The following is a 20490-nucleotide window of genomic DNA, read 5'->3' on the forward strand; positions in this document are numbered from 1 at the left end:
ATAGGAAAAAATAGATAGAAATTATAAAAAGGTATCAAATAGAAATTCTGGAACTGAAAATTTCCTATAGCTGAAAGGAAAATTTTAGTGAAGGGGTTCAACAGCAGATTTGAATACACAGGAAAAATGATTAGTGAACTTGAAGATAGGTCAATTAATATTTTCCAGTCTGACAAACAAAAAAAGAAAATGAACAGAGCTTATGAGACCTATGTGACACTACCAAGTGTGCCACATATGTACAATAGGAATCTCAGAAGGCAAGGAGAGAGAAAAGGGGTCAGAAAGAATATTTGAAGAGATAATGGCTCAAAACTTTCCAAATTTAATGAAATATATGAATCTACCTATCCAGGAAGCTAAATAACTCCAATAGGATAAACTCAAAGAGACCCACACTGAGATACATTATAATCAAACTGTCAAAAGCTAAAGACTGTGAATCTTGAAAACAGGAAGAGAGAAGCAACTTTCCACACACAAACTATACACAATAGGATTAACAACCAGTTTCTCATCAGATACCATGAAGGCCAGAAGGCAGTGGGATGACATATTTAAAGTGCTGAAAGAAAAATAAAATTGTCAACCAAGAATTCTATACCTGCAAAATTATCCTTCAGAAGTGAAGGAGATAGATATTAAGCCATTCCCAGATAAACAAAAGTGGAGGAGTTTGTTGCTAGTAGATCTACCCTACAAAAAATGCTAAAAGTAATACTTAAGGCTGAAAAGAAAGGACACTAGATAGTAACTTGAAGCCATATTGAGAAATAACACCAGTACCAGTAACAACATAGGTAAATATAAAAGCCAGCATTAGTTTATTTGTGGTTTATAACTCCTATCTATCCCTCTGTAATTTGAAAGACAAATGCATGAAACAGTAATTATCAATCTATGTTAATGGGCACACTGTATAAAAATATAATGTGCAAAAATAACATAAAGGGAAATGGAACTCTACAAGAACAGAGTTTTTTAATACTATTGAAGCTAAGTTGGTATTTATTCAAACTAGGTTGCTGTAAATTTAAGATGTTAATTGTAATCTGCAGAGTGACCACTAAGAAAATAACTAGGTATGGTTCCATTTATATGAAATATCCAAAAATATGAATTCATAAAGATGGAAAGCAAATTAGTGATTTCCAGGGGCTAGAGGGAGGGGGCAGTGGGATGTGACTGCTTAATGGATAGGGGTTTCCTTCCAAATGGGGTTATGAAAATGTTCTGGAACTATGTAGTGGTGATGGTTACATAACATTGTGATTGTACTTAATACCACCAAATTTTACACTTTAAAATGGTTCCGTGGTAAATTTTATGTTTTGTACATTTTACCACAGTTTTTAAAAATTATAAAAATGTAAGCAGTGTGGTACTGGCATAAGAATAGACACAAGGATCAATGGAATGAAACTGAGAGTCCAGAAATAAACCCACATATATATGGTCAATTTATTTTCATCAAGGGTGCCAAGACCATTCAGTGGTGAAAGAATAATCTTTTCAACAAATGGTAGGGGGTCAACTGGATATCACATGCAAAATAGTGAAGTTGGACCCCTACCTCACATTAATACAAAAATTAACTCAAAATAGATCAATGACCTAAATATAAAATCTGAAATTACAAAACTTTTAGAGAAACAGGGGTGAATCTTCATGATCTTGGATTTGGTGATGGAGTCTTAGATATGACATCAAAAGCACAAGTAATAAGAGAAAAAAATAGACAAATAGAACTTCATCAATATTTAAAATTTCTGTACACCAAAGGGCATTATCAGGAGAGTGAAAAGGCAATGAACAGAATGAGAGAACATATTTGCAAACCCTATATCTGATATGTTTAGTGTATAGAATATATTGATATAATGAAACTTAAAAAACTCAACAACAGAAAGACAAATAACCCAACTCAAAAATGGGCAAATGATTTGAATAGAGATTTCTCCAAAGAAGATAATACAGATGGCCAACAGACACATGAAAAGATGTTCAACATCATTAGGCACTAGGGAAATGTAAGTCAAACCTTAATAACATACCATTTCACACTCACTAGGATGGATATAATTTTAAAAAAAAAGGAAAGAAAAAGAAAATTGAGGATGTGGAGAAATTGGAACCCTTTTACATTGCTGGTTAATGCAAAATAGTGTAGCCGCTGTGGAAAACAGTTTGGCTGTTCCTCAAAAACTTAAACATAGGGGTATGATACGACTCAGCAATTCCACTCCCAGGTATATACCCAAAACAACTGAAAGCGGATAGTGAAACAAATACTTGTACATGAATGTACATGGTAGCACTATTCACAATAGCCAAAAGGTGGAAGCAATCCAAATATCCTTCAGTGGGTGAATGGTTAAAACAATTTGTGGTATATATACAATGGAATATTATTTGGCGATAAAAAGGAATGAAGCACTGATTGATGCTACAACATGGATGAACCTACAAAATATGATATGTGAAGCCAAACCCAAAAGGCCCACACATTTTATGGTTAAATGGTTAAAATGGTGAATTTTATGTCATGTGAATTTTACCACAATCAAAAATAATAATAAGCCTCCAAAGGAAAAAGTAAAGATGGGCATAAACCTCCAAAGGAAAAAATAAAGATGGGCAAAGAAAGCTGTTTCAGATTAATGGAGATTAAAAAGACATGACAACTAAATGCCATTTATGATTGTGGACTACATCCTGGACTGGGGGGAAGATAGCTATAAAGGAAATTATTGGGACAGTTCACTAAATTTGATAATAGACTGTGGATTAGATAATAGTATGTATCAGTATTAAATATCCTGGTTTTATGAAATATATACTGTAATATGTAAGAGAATGTCTTTGTTCATAGGAAATATATACTGAAGTATTTAAGTGTAAAGGGGCATATGTCTCCAACTTTCAATATGGTGTAAAAGAAAATATGTATCTACATAAAATGAAAAGCAAATAGAGTGATAACATAAACTGTTGGTGGTTCTGAGTAAAAAGCACATGAGAGTTCCTTATATGGATCTTTCCACTTTTATGAGTTTGAAAGTATATCAAAATAAAAAGTTGTGGACAAACTTGGATTTTTCTTTTTATCTTCTGAGCAGCAGCATAGTCCAGATGGTTCTTAGAAAAATAATGTTAGATATGCTTTTTTGGCTTATCTGCCTCATTTCAGTTTGTCCTTAGACTTTTGTCTGTTTCTCAACTTCTGGATCGCAATATATTATTTATTTTATTTGCTTATAGCAGTCTCTCCGTAAGATTATTACATAATTAATACGGGTTACTCAGCTTCTATACAAATTTATTCTGCCTAGTAATGGTATGCCTTTGACAGCCTGTTCTCATTTTGTGTATTTTTTCTTACTCACATGCTTTACTTTTGCAGTATCTTGGATAATGTTAAAAATGTACATTGTTCTCTTTTGAGAAATTAAAATATTAACTTCCCAGTGAACAGCTTTGCTGCTCTTTTCATCCAATAGCCTTCTTTTGTCTGAAATTTGTGTTTAATCTATTGGTAGATGATCAAGTGTGATATGAGATCTAACCTTAATTGAACATATTGGACTGTGGGCTCATTTTTGGTTTTGGCTCAAAGACGTAATCTCTAAATTCTGTCAGGCCGAACCAGGCTTTCTGCCCATCACAAATGAGTCAGAAGCACTTTCCTAAGTAGAAACTACCATCAAAACCTCTTACCACTTTGCAGGCGTTCAACTATGGATTTTTGCCTGTCCATGGTTACTGTTTCCTATTACAAGCAGATATCCAGTAGAGGCTGTTTTGAGTGGGTTTACTAAGAAGATCATGATGATTCATTTGGTATTTGTGTCTTCAATTGGTTAACCAGTTTTCTTTCCTTTGTGGTGTATGATGGGACCTTCACTAGACAGAGGTAACCTATTGGATAGTTGTGTACCTGGATGGTGGTGTGGTGGTGCTTGCTGGTTTAATTTTCATGATACTCCTCCCAAGGTTATGCTTGCAGTGCTGCTTCTTATTTTGTGCTTGCATGATATTATTACTTTGATTGTGCTTTGTTGGTTTGGGTTTTTAAAACCTCCTATTTCTTTTTTTGGTACCCAGAATAATTCCTGAAATTTCTTTGGTTGGTCCAGAACTTATGGAAATGTGTTTCAAGTCTAACTCTTTGGTGGATCCTTTTCAGTTTTTGAAAGTATCTTCAATGTCACCACTAAGTTTATGGTTTGGTAGCAAATCAGAAAACAGGGTAAGTTTCCTTAAACACCCAGGAAGAGACTGCTTCCCAGATAGACCATTACTGAACCTGAGAATTAACTCTCTTTGTGAGCTTTATAGATTAAAGAAAATAAATACATACTTAGAGTAAAAGCTAAGTTTTGGGAGAGTTTCTTCAAATAGCTGAAATTTAGGAGCCTCCATCAAGGTCACAGTAAATATAGTTAAATTAACTCATGCCTAAAGTTTGGTGTGTGTCTGACTTGACATTATATTTCAGAGATGCTGTTTACTTTGTAAACTGTTCTACATTCCCAAACTAAGGTTCTTGGGGTTCATAAGGTAAAAGTTAAAATTAGCATTTCAGAAATTAGTTTTCTGAGCATTTGTGTGGGTGTTTACAATAGTTGCTTACCTCTTCATTTCTCATTACTAGTTGTATAGTTTCTCTTGGGCATTTAGAACTGATTTTATTTTAGTTTTTCTTTTTTTTTTCTCTACCTTATATACCTCTATAGAAAAAGATTGTTGTAGATTGTTTTTCAAACTAAGAGATAAAACCAGCCCTGAAGTGGGCCTGTTATATGTTAAATGGAAGTTCATAAAATTGAAAATTTTATTCCATTGTTCACATTAAACCAGTGTTGAAACAAACAAACAAAATCATCTTTTTTCTTATAATTTTAATCATCTTAAAAACTGTAAAGGATCCATTAATTTGGAATGGCCATCAGAGAAGTGCTTATGATAAATAGCATAAAACTGTCAGATAAATGGTGATTCATCTCTAACTATTTATATTCTCGTTCTGTTATATCTTCTTTTTATCTTTTGGTGGAACCCATACATTCAATAGAAAATTGCCCAGGAACGAGAAAAATTTGCTGATGAAGGCAGTATATTTTACACCCTTGGAGAATGTGGACTCATATCCTTTTCAGACTACATTTTCCTTACGACTGTTCTTTCTAGTAAGTATAAACTTTTCTTATTATTCATTTATAGGGAATATATAGGACTGTAAAAAGAGTTAAGTCGATTGGAGGGGGAAACAAGGCATGTTTGCAAAGTTAATGAATGATAAGTTACATCAAATTTCATTTCGAGTTCTCTGTAACTTGTATATAGAACCACCTGAGAAAGAGGAAGGAAAATAAAGTTAAAAGGTAAAGTTAAAAGAACAAAACTGTGAAGTCACATCTACTTTTAACTGTTTTAAGCTCAAGATAAATTATATATTGCCTACTCCTCTAGCCCTAATTAATGTTTATACTTCCTCAGTAAAACACATATTGATCTAGTATTTCCTCTACTAAAGAAGAAGATTGGCTCGGTTGTTCTAATTGTGTTCAATATTAATTTTTCAACCTTGGAAGATAACTTCTTAAAACACAGAACTCAAATTTGACTCATTTAGAGCACTGATGAATTTCTAATTTTTCTAAGCTAAACAATTTTGTTGATTAGTATGCTACTATGAGTGTTCTTAGTATTATTTTCCTTTAGTGTGACTTTTTTTAACCATTCAAAAAAAAAAAAAAGTATGTATCTAGCTCTCTGTGTACATTCTATTAAAATCTACCTAAATTGATCCAAAGAGGTCTGATTTATATATTTCAAAGAAGTGATTCTCAATTTTTTTTCCATGGGGGAACATATCAAACAAAAATAACCATATCTTCCTTCCCTTTTCCAGGCTAGGCATCTATAAAGATAAAACTATAAACAGTTTTCCAAACTTATGGTTACCAGGGGGGAAGGGGTGGGGAGGGATAAATTGGGAGATTGGGATTGACATATACACACTATTATATATAAAATAGATAACTAATAAGGACCTACTGTATAGCATAGGGAACTCTTCTCAGTACTCTGTAATGACCTATATGAGAAAAGAATTTAGAAGAGAGTGGATATATCCATATGTGTAACTGATTCACTTTGCTGTGTAGCGAAATTAACACAACATTGTAAATCAACTATACTCCAATAAAATTTTTTTTAAGAACTATAAACAGTTTTCAATAAATGACATACACGGTTCCTGCCATAGCTATGACTACTCTTCACTCTTCTTCCCTCCAATTGACAGAAAAATGAAGAAATATAGACTAATAGGCCTTACCACAGCTGTCTTAGGCTACCAAAGTATCTGAATAAATTTGTAGTGGACCACTGCTCTAGCAACATAGATGTGCATTGACTTGTTATGAAGATCCAAGATAGTAAACTAAGAGCACTTTTTTGATCTTAAACTGTGTATTATTAATTATTATTTTGCTGTGTTTTCAAAACAGACTTCAGTTCAAATTCTGGTCCCACCACTTCTTACCTGTGATTAAGTGTCAGGAGAACCACAGCAGAATCTTCAGAATACTTTGCACACTGTGTAGCTCCGTAAATTTAGGTTAAAAAAAAAAAGGTCACATTGACCTGTGAGTTCTGGAAACCCCTCCAAGTAACTCTACAGGTCTGGGCGCCTTTACTTACTGGTGTTCAGCTCCTGGCTCACCATGGTGAGTAATTTACCAAAAAATGCTTAATATTACAATATCATATACTTTCTATATTTGTCAGGAATGAGGAAATTATGATGATATGATTTTAAGATTTTCTCTTTATCACTAGTTTTAAGCCTTTTGATTATTATTTGCTTTTAGTATTTCTCAACCTTAGCACTACTGATGTTTTAGGCAGGATAATTCATTGTTGTGAGGGCTGTCCTGTGCATTATAGGATGTTTAGCAGCGTTCCTGGCCTCTACCCGTTAGATGCCAGTCACACACACTCTTCCCCTCCCAGTTGTGACAAACAAAAGTGTCTTCAGAAATTGTCAAATGTCCCCGGGGGAGTAGGAATGGGGAGGAATAATCCCTGGTTGAGAACCACAGATGTGGTTTTTAGCAGGGTTGTTTGGTTTCGGTATTATTATGTACCTCGAAATAGTGTTCTTTATGTTTCTTGTCTTGGGATTCTTTGAGTTTTGGGGTCTGTGGGTTTAATAATTTTCATCAAATTTGGAAAAATTTCAACTTATTTCATCAAATACTTTGCTTCCTCATCCTCTCCTTTGAGGACTTCAATTACACATATATTTTCCTCATATCAACCCTATAATGTTTGTAGTTTATTATCTTCATTTTGAAATTGAGGCATACACAAGATTAAAGAACTTTCCTCATGTCCCACAGTAAGTAGATGATTCAGGGTTTGAACCCAGACCATCCCATCATATGTGCTTCTGTCACTTGGCTTTACTGCTGTGGTCACATTTTCAGTAGTGATAAGCCATAGCTTACCATAGTGCCTCTTCTTTCTCTAAGGCTGGGCTGTGGAAAGGCTCGTCATAAAACTCTCCTGTAGATAATGGGCAGTTCAAGCATCCTTGCAATCTGAATGTTGTACACTACATTGTTTATTTAACAAGACATGGAGGAAAATATGCCACAGAAATGACATTGAGACAAGTTATTTCCCACATTCTAATTGCTGCTAGGACGATAAGAAATGAGGCACTCAGTGGATCAACTTTGTGGATAACAAGGAATCATTACATCTAAATACACTAAATTGTTCACAGGTTGTCCTGCAAGAAGGAATGCAGTTCTTTAAACACGAAAAGCTTTGCTAGGGAGTGGCTTGGGACTAGGGGAAGTGCATTAGCATATTTATTCGTCCGTTACTCTGGTGGACAACATGGACCCTTCTTGAGATTTCCAGTGGAAAACCAGCCACAGCAACGTGAACAGCATAGCCCAGATAATGCAAGACTGTTGTATTTCTAATTAGCTGGGGTTTTTTTCAAAATTAATAGACTCAGTGATGTTCAAGAAATTGTCATCATTTTGAAGAATATAAACACTCTGCCCAAATGGATTGACACTTGGAACCTCTCAGTACTTTAGAAACTCTACCATGTTGTCTAAAATAAAATTCGACAACCTTATATAGTAAATTATTTGTTTTCTCTCTTTCGATTCATGATTCGTCTCCTAAAAATAAAATTAAGAAAGCTGCTTTACTGGGACTTCCCTGGTGGTCCAGGGGCTAAGACTCCATGCTCCCGTTGCAGGGGGCCTGAGTTTGATCCCTGGTCAGGGAACTAGGTCCCACATGCCGCAACTAAGAGTTCACACGCCACAACTAAATATCCTGCACACGGCAACGAAGATCCCATGTGCCGCAACTAAGACCCGGTGCAGCCAAACAAATAAATATTTTTAAAAAGGAAAAAAAAAGGAAAGCTGCTTTACTAAAAATGCATGTTATGCAGTGTAATTTCCTGCATTAAATAGAGTTAATTCTTCTTACTTAAACTTTTTAGAAGTTTCATTTTTTTAGCTAAACAAGAATTTTTTGGACACACCCAGAATAACAACCAATTTGGCAGCAATATCTTTGCTTACAATAAGCAGTGGCATAAATTTCTCACTCTTCTTTGTATGTGCTTTGGATAATGGGGGCCTTCTTTGGCCAGCCTAAAATTTTAAATACCTTTTATTGTGTCATACACACACACTTACGCATACACATCTCCTAAATCCCTTTTTTGCTTTCTTTTTACTCCTTGGCACTTGTCACTATTTAACAGTCTATATAATTGATTTCTTTTTTAAAAGAATTATGTAAGTTTCAGGTGTACAACATTATAATTCAACATCTTGCATACACTACAAAGTGATCACCATCACAAGTCTAGTTACCATCCATCACCATACAGTTAACCCCCTTCCCCTCTGGTAACCACTAATGTGTTCTCTATGAGTTTGTTTCTGCTTTATTTTGTTTCTGCATTTGTTTTTTTAGATTCCATGTGTGAAGGAAATCATATGGTATTTGTCTTTCTCCATCTGACTTAACTTCACTTAGCATAATACCCTCAAGGTCCATCCAGGTTTGACAAGTGGCAAGATTTCATCCTTTTTTATGGCTGAATAATGTTCCATTATATTTATATGTATACCACATCTTCTTTATCCAGTCATCCATTGATGGACACTTAGGTTGTTTCCATGGCATGGCTTTGTAAATAATGCTACATTGAACATAGGGATGCCTATATCTTTGCAAATTAGTATTTTTGTGTTCTTTGGATAACTACCCAGAAGTGGATAATTGTTTTATCTTCTTTATTGTCTATCTTCCTACCTAGAATGTAACTGCCTGACAGTGATCATAGGTTTGTAATGATATTTGCTACAAATTTGTAATGATATTCATCACAAGCATATCTACTGTATAAAAAGCATTGTGGCAAAGTAACAAAGCAAGAATTTTTTTTTTCAATTTTCTCCAAAAGGAAGTTTATCAAACATGAGACTTGACTTTGCTGTTTATATCCTGAATTGAGAGCCGTTCTTTTAGCTATTGATGTCCTCAGTCTGCATCACCAATGGAGTGAGGGAAACATGTTTTTAAATTAATCTACTTCTAAATAAGCTTTCTTATAAGAAGTATATATACCTTCTAATACCTACAAGGTTTCTTATAATTCAGAATTCACATATTTGTATCCCCCTCTTACCCTAATCCGTAAATTCTCTTGCTTCATACCCTATCTCTCTGATCAGGTTTGAAGGATTAACTTGAAGAGTTGTCAACATGAGCCATAGCATCTGTATTAAGTAGAATATTAAGTATTTACTAAATAACTACTCATTAATAAAATAAATTCAGATTCATTCTAGGCAAGATAAAGAGACTGTTAATAATAATTATTATTAAATAATTTCCAAAGAGCCTTTGATCCTTAAAGTAGGTTAATAGGAATTGAATGAGAGCACAGAAGCATGGCTTAGTTCTCTGCACTAACCAACTACAACATTAGCGATGGTCTTAAATCTTATAGTTGAAGTCAGAGATTTTTCTCCATAACTAGGTACAGAGAAAGGTTGTCAAGGTTTATCTTGAATGCTATATATTATTTATTGATTTGGAGCATTCAATAGCTAATGCTAAGATTCACTAGGTTATGATAATATAACTGGGAATCAGGATCTTTGCCACTGACAGTTATGAAATATTTATTTTTTGTTCTTTGTCTTCACACATTTTCTAACTAAAGTTATTGACCCTGTGGGCTAATAACATAAAAACAGTTCTAGATAGCTTGAGGAGACAATAATAAAATGATCAAAAAGTTGATTATTAAGCATTCTTACTATTTACTATTAATCTTTGAAAAGCCACCAGAAAAATCAAAAGCAAAAAATGCTACGGCATGTTCAGTACCTAGGAACAGACCTAATGAAAATCAGGCATAGGTCAATGTGTTCTGATTTTGATTCCCTCTTTATATTTGAAGGAATTAGTAGAGAAATTTAATTAAGTGGGCTTTCACTGTAGGAGAATTCGATTTACTGACAAACTACATCCTCATTGTGATGCATCTTTCTCACAAATATACAAACCTTTTGGGAAATTACAGCAGCATTCAAGTGAAAGTTTATAATATTTTATTCCTCTTGCCATATTGAAGTCAAGAGCTGATCACAAAGTGTATGTGGCTTGGAGACAGCGGTACCATTCTGTGCCATTCTGGCTAATGAAAATGTTATAGAAGTTATAGATAGATGAAAATAAGCTTTTCAGGTTGAGTGAGTCTGTTGAAAAATATGGGCAAGGACTGTTGGTGGGAATGTAACTTGATACGGCCACTATGGAGAACAGTATGGAGGTTCCTTAAAAAACTAAAAATAGAACTACCATACGACCCAGCAATCCCACTACCGGGCATATACCCTGAGAAAACCATAATTCAAAAAGAGTCATGTACCAAAATATTCATTGCAGCTCTATTTACAATAGCCAGGACTTGGAAGCAACCTAAGTGTCCATCGACAGATGAATGGATAAAGAAGATGTGGCACATATATACAGTGCAATATTACTCAGCCATAAAAAGGAATGAAACTGAGTTATTTGTAGTGAGGTGGATGGACCTAGAGACTGTCATACAGAGTGAAATAAGTCAGAAAGAGAAAAACAAATACTGTATGCTAACACATATATATATGGAATCTAAAAAAAAAAGCAAGGCGGGGATAAAGATGCAGACCTACTAGAGAATGGACTTGAGGATACGGGGAAGGGGAAGGGGAAGCTGGGACAAAGTGAGAGAGTGGCATGGACATATATACACTACCAAATGTAAAATAGCTAGTGGGAAGCAGCCACATAGCACAGGGAGATCAGCTCGGTGCTTTGTGACCACTTAGAGGGGTGGTATGGCGAGGGTGGGAGAGAGGGAGATGCAATACGGAAGAGATACGGGGACATATATATATGTATAACGGATTCACTTTGTTATAAAGCAGAAACTGACACACCACTGTAAAGCAATTATATTCTAATAAAGATGTTAAAAAATTTTTTTAATTTTTAAAAATTAAAAAAAATATATGGGCAAGGCAACATACTGAGATCTGTTAACACATCTAAGGCAGTTACAAATCTGTTTTATTGACACATCAGAGTTGGGGAAGTTATAGAGAAAATTTGGTTTAGCTATTTTCTGTGTAATTTTTGTGTCTAGGATTATCTGCCATTGCCTAATTGATATTATGAAGGGTAAGACAAAGCAGAAAAGGGTTAATCTTATTCAGTGGTATTTTACCCTATAAAAAGTGCTTAGAACTTCAGAAAGACTCATTTGCATGCCGTAAGGCCAAAAGTATTATATTTCACTGTGTTTACCATTAACTTCTTTCGCTAGCATAACCTGTTCTTAACTCATTGATTTTGTAATAATGTAGCTTCTATCAAAACAATAAAATAATGCATTTAGATATATTAAATGTTTATGAAGTTAAATTCATTTTGAGCCAGAGATTTATTTGAATGTGTCATTTCAGTAGAGACCGTTGTTACAGAAAGTTGAAGCATTTACATCTTTGTATCAACAACCACACAAGAATTTTGTTCACATTAACAAGAAATAAGTGGTGTTTGTGTTTAACTCTCTCAAATCTCCTTGTGACTATACTAGAAGATCAAACTATTTCATCTGCAAAAGGAAGTTTATCCTTTGGGAACAATTGCTTGAGATTTGTTCTGAGGGTTCACAAGGCGAAGGGGAGAACAGAGACTAAAGAAGCAAAATGGTGGCTTATACAAAAATAAGGTCTAAATGTATTTTGACTGTATCTTGAGGAAGATTTTATAATTTTACACCCATTAGAAAATCAGTTCTTATTAGCCTTTTCATGCTTTTTATGAATAGTTTTATTTGAATTGATCCATTTTCATTTTTTAAAATTGTAATATTGTAATAATTCTAATAGAATTCTAATATTGACCTAAATCTTATGGAAATCTGGTTGAGACCACATAATTTCTATAGCTCTACGCTTTCAATACAAGTAGTCAAGATGGGCCTCTTTTCTAAAAAAAAAAGAGTATTTTTTTAAAATTTATTTATCTTAATTTATTTTTGGCTGTGTTGGGTCTTTGTTGCTGCACACAGGCTTTCTCTAGTTGTGGCGAGCAGGGGCTACTCTTTGTTACAGTGCGTGGTCTTCTCATTGGGGTGGCTTCTCTTGTTGCAGAGCATGGGCTTTAGGCACATGGGCTTCATTAGTTGTGGCACACGGGCTCAGTAGTTGTGGCTCCCAGGCTCAAGAGCACAGGCTCAGTAGTTGTGGCACATGGGCTTAGTTGCTCTGTGGCATGTGGGATCTTCCCGGACCAGGGCTTCAAACCCGTGTCCTCTGTGTTGGCAGGCAGATTCTTAACCACTGTGTCACCAGGGAAGTCCCAACAAAAGAGTATTGAGTGAGGTAATTAAGAGTGTTTTCTATACGCTCTATGAGCTGATGCTGCCACTAAAATTATTATTATGTCTGCATACATTTTGTCTTCTCTTGAATGGCTTATATTGGCCTGTAAAGCTTTCTGCCACTTTTCCAGGGAGCCCCTTCTCTGTGATATATGAGATTCGTATAGGAGCTCTAGAACAGAGAAGAGGAGGAGATCTGCCCTTGGTTTTCCTTCTCTGCTCCTTAGGTTCTCGGAAAGGAAGGCCTAACAGGAGAAGGCTTCCTTCTTTCTTATGTCTCATTTATCAATGGGAGAAAATTCCTGAAGCAAGAAAAGTAAAACTCCAAATAGGCTACATTCTCTGCCTTCTAGAAAGTACCCTAACCTATAACATTATTATTTATTATAATATTATTATTATTATAGCATATCTCAGCTAAGATTTTACTTGTTTTAAACATCAGAATTTTAAAAACTCTTTTACATTGAACTGTGAATGAATTATGGTACCTCATAACAGCTCCAGAGGTATTTGTTAATTCGAAGGAATTTCTAATTGATGCAAGTTTAGACAATGTCTGTGTTATCACTAAATAATATCTTGAAGTAGGAACTATGCCATATATATGGCTTTGTATCTCCAAAGTACCTAACGCTGTATCTTACTAATACTAGTCATTCCAAAAATATTTGAATGAAAGGATATTTGAGATGTGGCTTCTTTGGGTCTCTTCTAGGTAGAAAGGTGACCCAGCCACCCTTCCATCTCCATACATTACAGTGTCAAATGGATCTCAGTTTACCTTCCTGCCAGAGTCTTCCCTTCATTTCCCAAGAACAGATTATAGAAACTTCCCTTCTTATAACTCACCTAACATCTGTCCTATCCTCCTCAGCCTCTACCATGTCTTGTTTTGTTTATGATTGGGGTGGCTCTGTAGGAATTCAGCCCTCAGTAATTGATGATGTGTAAAAATCTTTGCTGTGGTCTATGAGTCCCACTTTTTTGCATTGTTTGCCTCTTAGAAGCTGGACTGGAATCAAATGTATCTGTCCATTCTATATGTCTGACTTTTCCCGAAAACCCACAACTTAATAGTATTTGGTTATGCTTAGGCTTCATGATGTGTTGCTTACCTATTCCTGGAATAGCTTTAGAAAATGCTTATTTGTTATGCTGAAGAATTTGAAGGTGCGAAAAGGAAACCAGGAAAAGAAATAGTGGTTGTCATGGAATGGTTTACCTAATCACTATCCCTTCTGGAGAAGGTATCCAGCCCAGTATCTGGCACATAATAAGTACTCCATGTGTATTTGTTGGCTAAGTATCTAAGAATTTTTCTGAGTAGTTACTTTAGTATACATACTAAAATTTTATATTGCTCCAAGTACCCTTAGCATCCTGCCTAGTATTTAAAACTTTTAAAATTATAGCTATTCTCTATCTATATATACATGATGAAAGCTAGAAAATTAATTAGAATAGAAAATTTTTTTCTATTTAGACACTAAACTAAAGTAAAATAGTTTTTTGGGTGAACACCAAACTAAGTCACATGTAAAGAGGGTCCTTCAAAATGAGCATAAATTAAGTATCAAATATCCAATCTCTTTTTTAAAGCAGCTAATTGTAAGCATGTATTCATTAAGTTGTATCTTGGCATAAGTGTGGCTGTTATTAAGCACATGGAATGGAATGAAACCACATAGAATGAAATGAATGTCAAGCAGATGATTATTTTTTTTTTAGATCTCTGAAGATAGGGGTGGGGAATCTATCACACAGGCATATGTAACTTGGGCATAAAAATAGTAACATGTATTTGAAGAAAATATATTTGGAAAGAACGTGACCTTAATACAAGGCTAAAACACTGGCATGCCTTTTAGAATTTATCTCCCAGGAACTCTTGGGGAATCAAAGCTTTTTGACATCTCTGGCATTGAATACTCTTCCTGTAGCACAACTGTCAAATAACAGTGTTAAGGAAGAGCAATTTAAATGAAGGACTGTTTCTGGCAGCTCTCTGAAGGTCATCCAGTAAGTAAGGCTGAGGTATAACTCAAAGACAGGTTATGTACTGTGAGCTATGAACATTAGCTATTTCTTTTCTTCAGGTGTAAAATTTTATTTAGAGATATATAGATAGATATATAAGCATATAAATTTTATATATAGATATAAAATATTTTAGAATCAGGGCTGAAGTATATTTTCTAAAAAAGATGTAAATGGAAGAAGAGCAGTAGTTCAAAGGAATAAGTGTCTATACAGCTAAAACCTTGCTGAAGGAATTCAGAAACATTTCACAATCTTATGAAGTTTTTAAACTCAGGTTTTTGACAGGTAGTGTTTCATATTATTTAGAAAACCTTGCCAGTTGACAGTAAATAAATAAATCACACTGAGACACAATAAAAAATAAAGAACTCTCTCTGTAGCTATTGCTGGTGGTAAGCTCATAGTAATGTCTTTTGTGGTTTCTTTCATTGTCTTAGGATTTTCAAATAAAAGCAAGACTAAGTCAATACGAATTTTAAGTCTGTTCTAAGAATATACGTTCAATTTCTCAGTGTTTTTTCCTTATGGTCAAAATCTGTTAAAGTAGAAACATGGGTCTTCCAACCAAATCCTTCCAATTAGTGCTGCTAGGAATAGCAACTTAATTCCCTTCCTCCTACCCCATATTCATGGGGTCCTGGCTACCCTGTGGCTGACTATAGACCTGTAAATCAAAGGTTATGGGTTTGTCTAGGAGCTATACAAAGTGTAGGCATCGTGGCTCTACCTTGCATCTCAGGCAGCTTTACCACCTGGTCTACCCTACAGTTAAACTAGCTTAGACTTGGGCTTAGTCCTCAAAACTACATGGGGTAGTCTTTCCTAAACTGAGATCACTCTCAAAGGTGTAAAGGACTCCAAGAAACTAGGATAAAGATTAGCATTGTTTACCTCTTTTGAAGGGGCGATTAGTTGTTCCTCCTCTCATTTGACTACCAAATCCATAGTGTACCCAAAGCTCTTTGTGCATCAGAATTAACTATTGGAATGACACTTAAATTTAATTGACAGTATACTGTTGGTGAAAGTATAAAATATTAACATGCTTTTTTAGAATCTTGGCAGTGTTTCCCAAACACTTTCATTAAGTGCTTACACTTTGGCCCAGCAATTGCAATTCTACAAGTTTAGACTAATAAAATGATCACATGTATAATGATGTTGATGGTCAAAAAATAAATTGGGAAGAACTCAAATATCAAACAGATGGCTGAACAAATTACAATAAATCTATGCAATGAAATTTAATACAGCATTTCATATATGTAATGCAGAGATTTATTAGCATAGAAAACTGTTCACAATATACTGAGTCAGAACATACATATTGTACGATTCCATTTTGGGAAAAGAAAAAGTGTGTGTGTGTGTCGAGTACGTGTGTGTTTTTTAAAATAGCCTGAATATTTGCATTTCATCTGTCAGCAAATTCTGTCAGCTCTACTTTGAAATAATCCAGAATCCCACCATAAAATCACATCATCCCTCTGCTCAAAATCCCCCAAGGCTTCCATTCTCTCTTGGATTTTAATCTCGAAGTAAAAGCCAAAGTCATTACAGTGGCCTTCAAGGTTCTATGTGCTCTCGCCACCACCATCCCTCTCAAGGAAAACACAGATATCAGTGGGCACTAGAATTCTCTACACTTTTTTTCCTTTTTCTTGTTCTTTTAGCCTTTTTCCTTTTTATTTTAGACACAGTGGAAAAAGGATAGCTACTCTATTGCTAATTAACAACAATAGTTAAGGATGTTTGGGATGATAGCCATAATTTATTAAGCTTCTTTAATGGTTCTAAAACTTTTTCCTTTTTTTAAACACCTCTTAAAATTAATTATTTTTTGTTTTTGAAAGCCTGTCTTTCAGTCATGTCTAGGTTGACTGGTACTGTACAATTCCAAAAGTTTATTTTACTGGTACCTTGGTGTACGGAAATAAAAAAAGATGTTAGATTCTTATAGTGAAAAAACATAGAGGCTTAGAGTACAGTTAAATGTATTTATGTGTCTAGAATTCCTCCATGGGCCAAATACAGTGCACATCCAATCTGTTATTTAGTAGCAAATTAGATACATTAATGCTATGAAGCCCCTAGACAATTATATAATTAAGTGCAGTCTTTGTGTCATTCATCTGTCACAGAGTTGCTTTTAAGCTGAGTGAATATGAATCTATGAGAGAGGGGGTATTGGATGCCTCACATTAAGAAAAGCAATGATGCAAAGTCTAGACTTATAAAGCAGATTAATTAAACCATAATTATTTTCTCCACAGGAGTCACTGCAATGTTTCCTTCAATAATTTTTTTTCAGGTGTAGTCTAAATATAAAGTAATATTTAACTGTTTGATTCTAATGAGAAGAAATTGTCTCATAGACCTAAGGGAATAAACAAATCACATGTTGGGGATTGTTGCAAAATAGTGCATAATTCAACTTGTTTCAGCACCCAGAGGTGAAAATATTCAAAGCAGAGCATAGTTTTATCCTAACACCATTATTCTCACAGATGGAGTTACCTGTCTTCTTTTTTTTGTTTTTTCTATTTAAAATATTTATTAAATTATTCACATTCAGACTATAATACAGCTTGAAGAAAACAGAGTGAGTTTGGAATGTTTAATTATTAAGCATTTTATAAATGACTCTTGATATGCTGTTAGTAGTTAGTGCTTTTTAATGGAATTTTAAAAAATCAATATCAGTGATAACTTCATGCATCTTGAACCTTTAGGCTAAAGCCTAATTCTTTTTTTTTTGGCTGTGCCATGCGGCTTATAAAATCTTAGTTTCCCAACCAGGCATCAAACCTAGGCCCTTGGCAGTGAGAGCGCTGAGTCCTAACCCCTGGCCGACCAGGGAATTCCCTAAAGCCTAATTCTTTCTTAGAATAACTAGTGAGGTAGTTAGAGCCTTAATTATTACACCCACTTGGTGAGTTGGAGAAATGAAATTAGAGAAGTTGTCATGTGTTCAAGATATTTACGAATACTAAGGGAAAATACCCTCCTCTGTTATGGAACTGAGAGCTCTTTCCATTAAAATAATTGTTTGTAAATAGGGTTGCCAAATTTAGCAAGTAAAAATACAGAACACAAATTGAATTTTAATTTCAGATAAACAATGGATAATTTTTTAAGTTTAAATATATTCTACGTTCTATTTACAAACCACAGTCCACAAAACATTAGGTCTGCAGAGTCCATTTATGGAATTCCTTGGTGGGAGGAAGAGGGAAAGTAGGCAAGGCTCAGGGTTTTCTCATCCCTTTCCCTGTTCAGTCAGAAAGGTTATAAGCTTTTACATAAAATTTTCTTTGATGAAAGTTCTGAGTCACAAAAAGGAGTTTAAGAAAAAAAATTTTAATGCTAGAAGACTTCTTGACTTCACAGTGTGGCAAGAGTTTTGATATGAAAAAATAAGAGTTTCAACATAAGTGGATGCATAAATTTGCTGAGAATCAAATGAAACCTACAATTTACAATTTTAAAGCAATTACCTCTGCTGATTTGAAAAGGAAAAAAAAATTGTAACCAGAAGGTAAATCTTTTACATGTTTATGTTTAATTGTAACCAAGATAAAACATATTTTATAAAGCAACTATATTAGAATCAATCAGGAAATATGTGTATATACAGATACACATATGATATGCGATATTGTATGTTACGTGCATTTTAGGATATACATCTATAGATGTTGATATAGATCTTCTGTGTGTATGATATAGGATGTACCTAAATAAGAATAAAAATTATGTCATATTCTATATATAGAAATATGGCTGTTTGAATAAAAGAAAATCTATTTTCCTTTATTTCTAGCCAAAATAGAGGGTTCTAATAGAACCCTCAAAACAAAACAAGTTGCCTACAGTTTTAAAAAGAAATCTATTTGGGTTCACCTACTGCACATTAGCATAAACCATACATTGTCATCTATTTATTCCTAAGACTTTAAGAAATTTATTTTGAATTCTTAGGAAAACAACAGAGGTAGTGAAGATTTTATCTGAAATCAGAGCAAATTATTCTGGTAGTTTGGGCAGACTGTAAGTAGTGCTTTCTCTTTGGGCTCATCCGATTGACCTGTGCACCAATACTAACACTCTTTAAAAATGGACTCATTTCAGTATATAAAATAATACAGTGATTCCTGTCTATGTTACTATAGCAACACTAATCTATCCATTTTCATAAAACTATTTCATGTTAGGACAGGAAGCAGAGATAAAAAGACAGTCATGACTTGACCAAGTTCATATCTAGCATTAGGGGCAAAAATGGGGTACTTTTGCTCTAATACTTATAGGTATTTATGAGGAAGAGAGATTCAAAAAAAAAAAGAGAGGGGAGGACAGGAGACTAAGAGTGGTACTGTGTATCATAAAGAAGCATCTGTCTCCAGATGTTATGCTGTATCATATACAGTCTCTTTCCAGGACAGTGCCTGAGCAGCTGCATTCCTGAGGCTGAGAATCCAGGTCCCTGAAGTTCCTGTTCTAATTTTTGATCTCAGGAAAACAACATTCTTGCTTAGAGACTGAGGAGAAGAAAGAATGTGTAGCAAATTTCCACAGATCACAGTAATGATTGTCTCAGCTGTTGAGCCCCTTGGGCTTGCTACCTTTGGAGATGGTGAAGCCCTCTTGGATCCTGACTCCGCAGCTTTGCTTTATGAGTGTCCAGACTTTGCATATTTCTTTTTCTGGACTGGGTCTGGAAACCCGCCAGAGTTGGACTGGGTCCGATGTCAGACTCACCTGTCTTTTTCTTTATGCTGAATTCATCAGGAAATCCTTCCCTGGTCTTTTATAGGACTAACCCAGCTCATAATTCTGTTTTGTGCTTGGTTGCACAGGCTTGCCAGCAGTGGAACGTTAGTTGGACACGTGGAGCTTCTTTCTTCCCTGGGTTCTCTCCACAGATGGAAGCCCTTAGATCTCTACCAAGACAAATTGAGAGGAAAATACTGGTCTTTGGTGAAATGTCAAGGTAGACTAAGTTCTCTGCCTTCTAGGAATTTCTTCATCCCCAAAAAATTATTTTCCCTTTCATTGTGCAAAGGGAACACCAACACACATACTACTGGTACTATGTAGTCTAAACGTAATCTAAAATAAGTTCTAGTGGGGAAACTCACAGGCAGAAAAGCAGCAGAATTACCCAGTCCCCATCCACGTGCTATTTAGCAAAAGAAAGTGCTTAGACACAGCTGAAGCACATCAGGGAGAGGGCTCTAAGAAAAAGACAGTGCCCCCCTGACTCTCTCTGTAATTATTGGGATGAGGGCAGGGAACATCTAGGAACATCCAGGAGCTGTGTAACAACAGGAGCATCCTGGTTGACAAAGTGGTCTTGTTAGAAAGAGGGAGCTTCCTGCTGTACAGGTGGCATTAGCCTTTCTTTCGTTGAGCTAATTCAGATCTACAAAGACAGCTTTTTGCTAAGCTAC

The 20490-nt window shown here is 34.9% G+C and overlaps 1 protein-coding gene across 4 annotated transcripts in view; it reads left to right on the forward strand.

The window, feature by feature from the left end:
- MICU1 (mitochondrial calcium uptake 1) overlaps positions 1-20490 on the forward strand; it is a 223862-nt gene that overhangs the window by 92720 nt on the left and 110652 nt on the right. For 2 of the 4 annotated variants that reach the window (XM_065893768.1, XM_065893770.1), the window contains 2 exons: positions 3908-3913; positions 5075-5189. In XM_065893768.1, coding sequence (XP_065749840.1) covers positions 3908-3913; positions 5075-5189 — 121 coding nt within the window. The remainder of the gene's footprint in view (positions 1-3907; positions 3914-5074; positions 5190-20490) is intronic. The other 2 variants (XM_065893771.1, XM_065893769.1) reach the window with 1 other exon arrangement.

Source organism: Phocoena phocoena, chromosome 16, assembly GCF_963924675.1.
Source record: "Phocoena phocoena chromosome 16, mPhoPho1.1, whole genome shotgun sequence".
Classification (NCBI taxonomy): domain Eukaryota; kingdom Metazoa; phylum Chordata; class Mammalia; order Artiodactyla; family Phocoenidae; genus Phocoena; species Phocoena phocoena.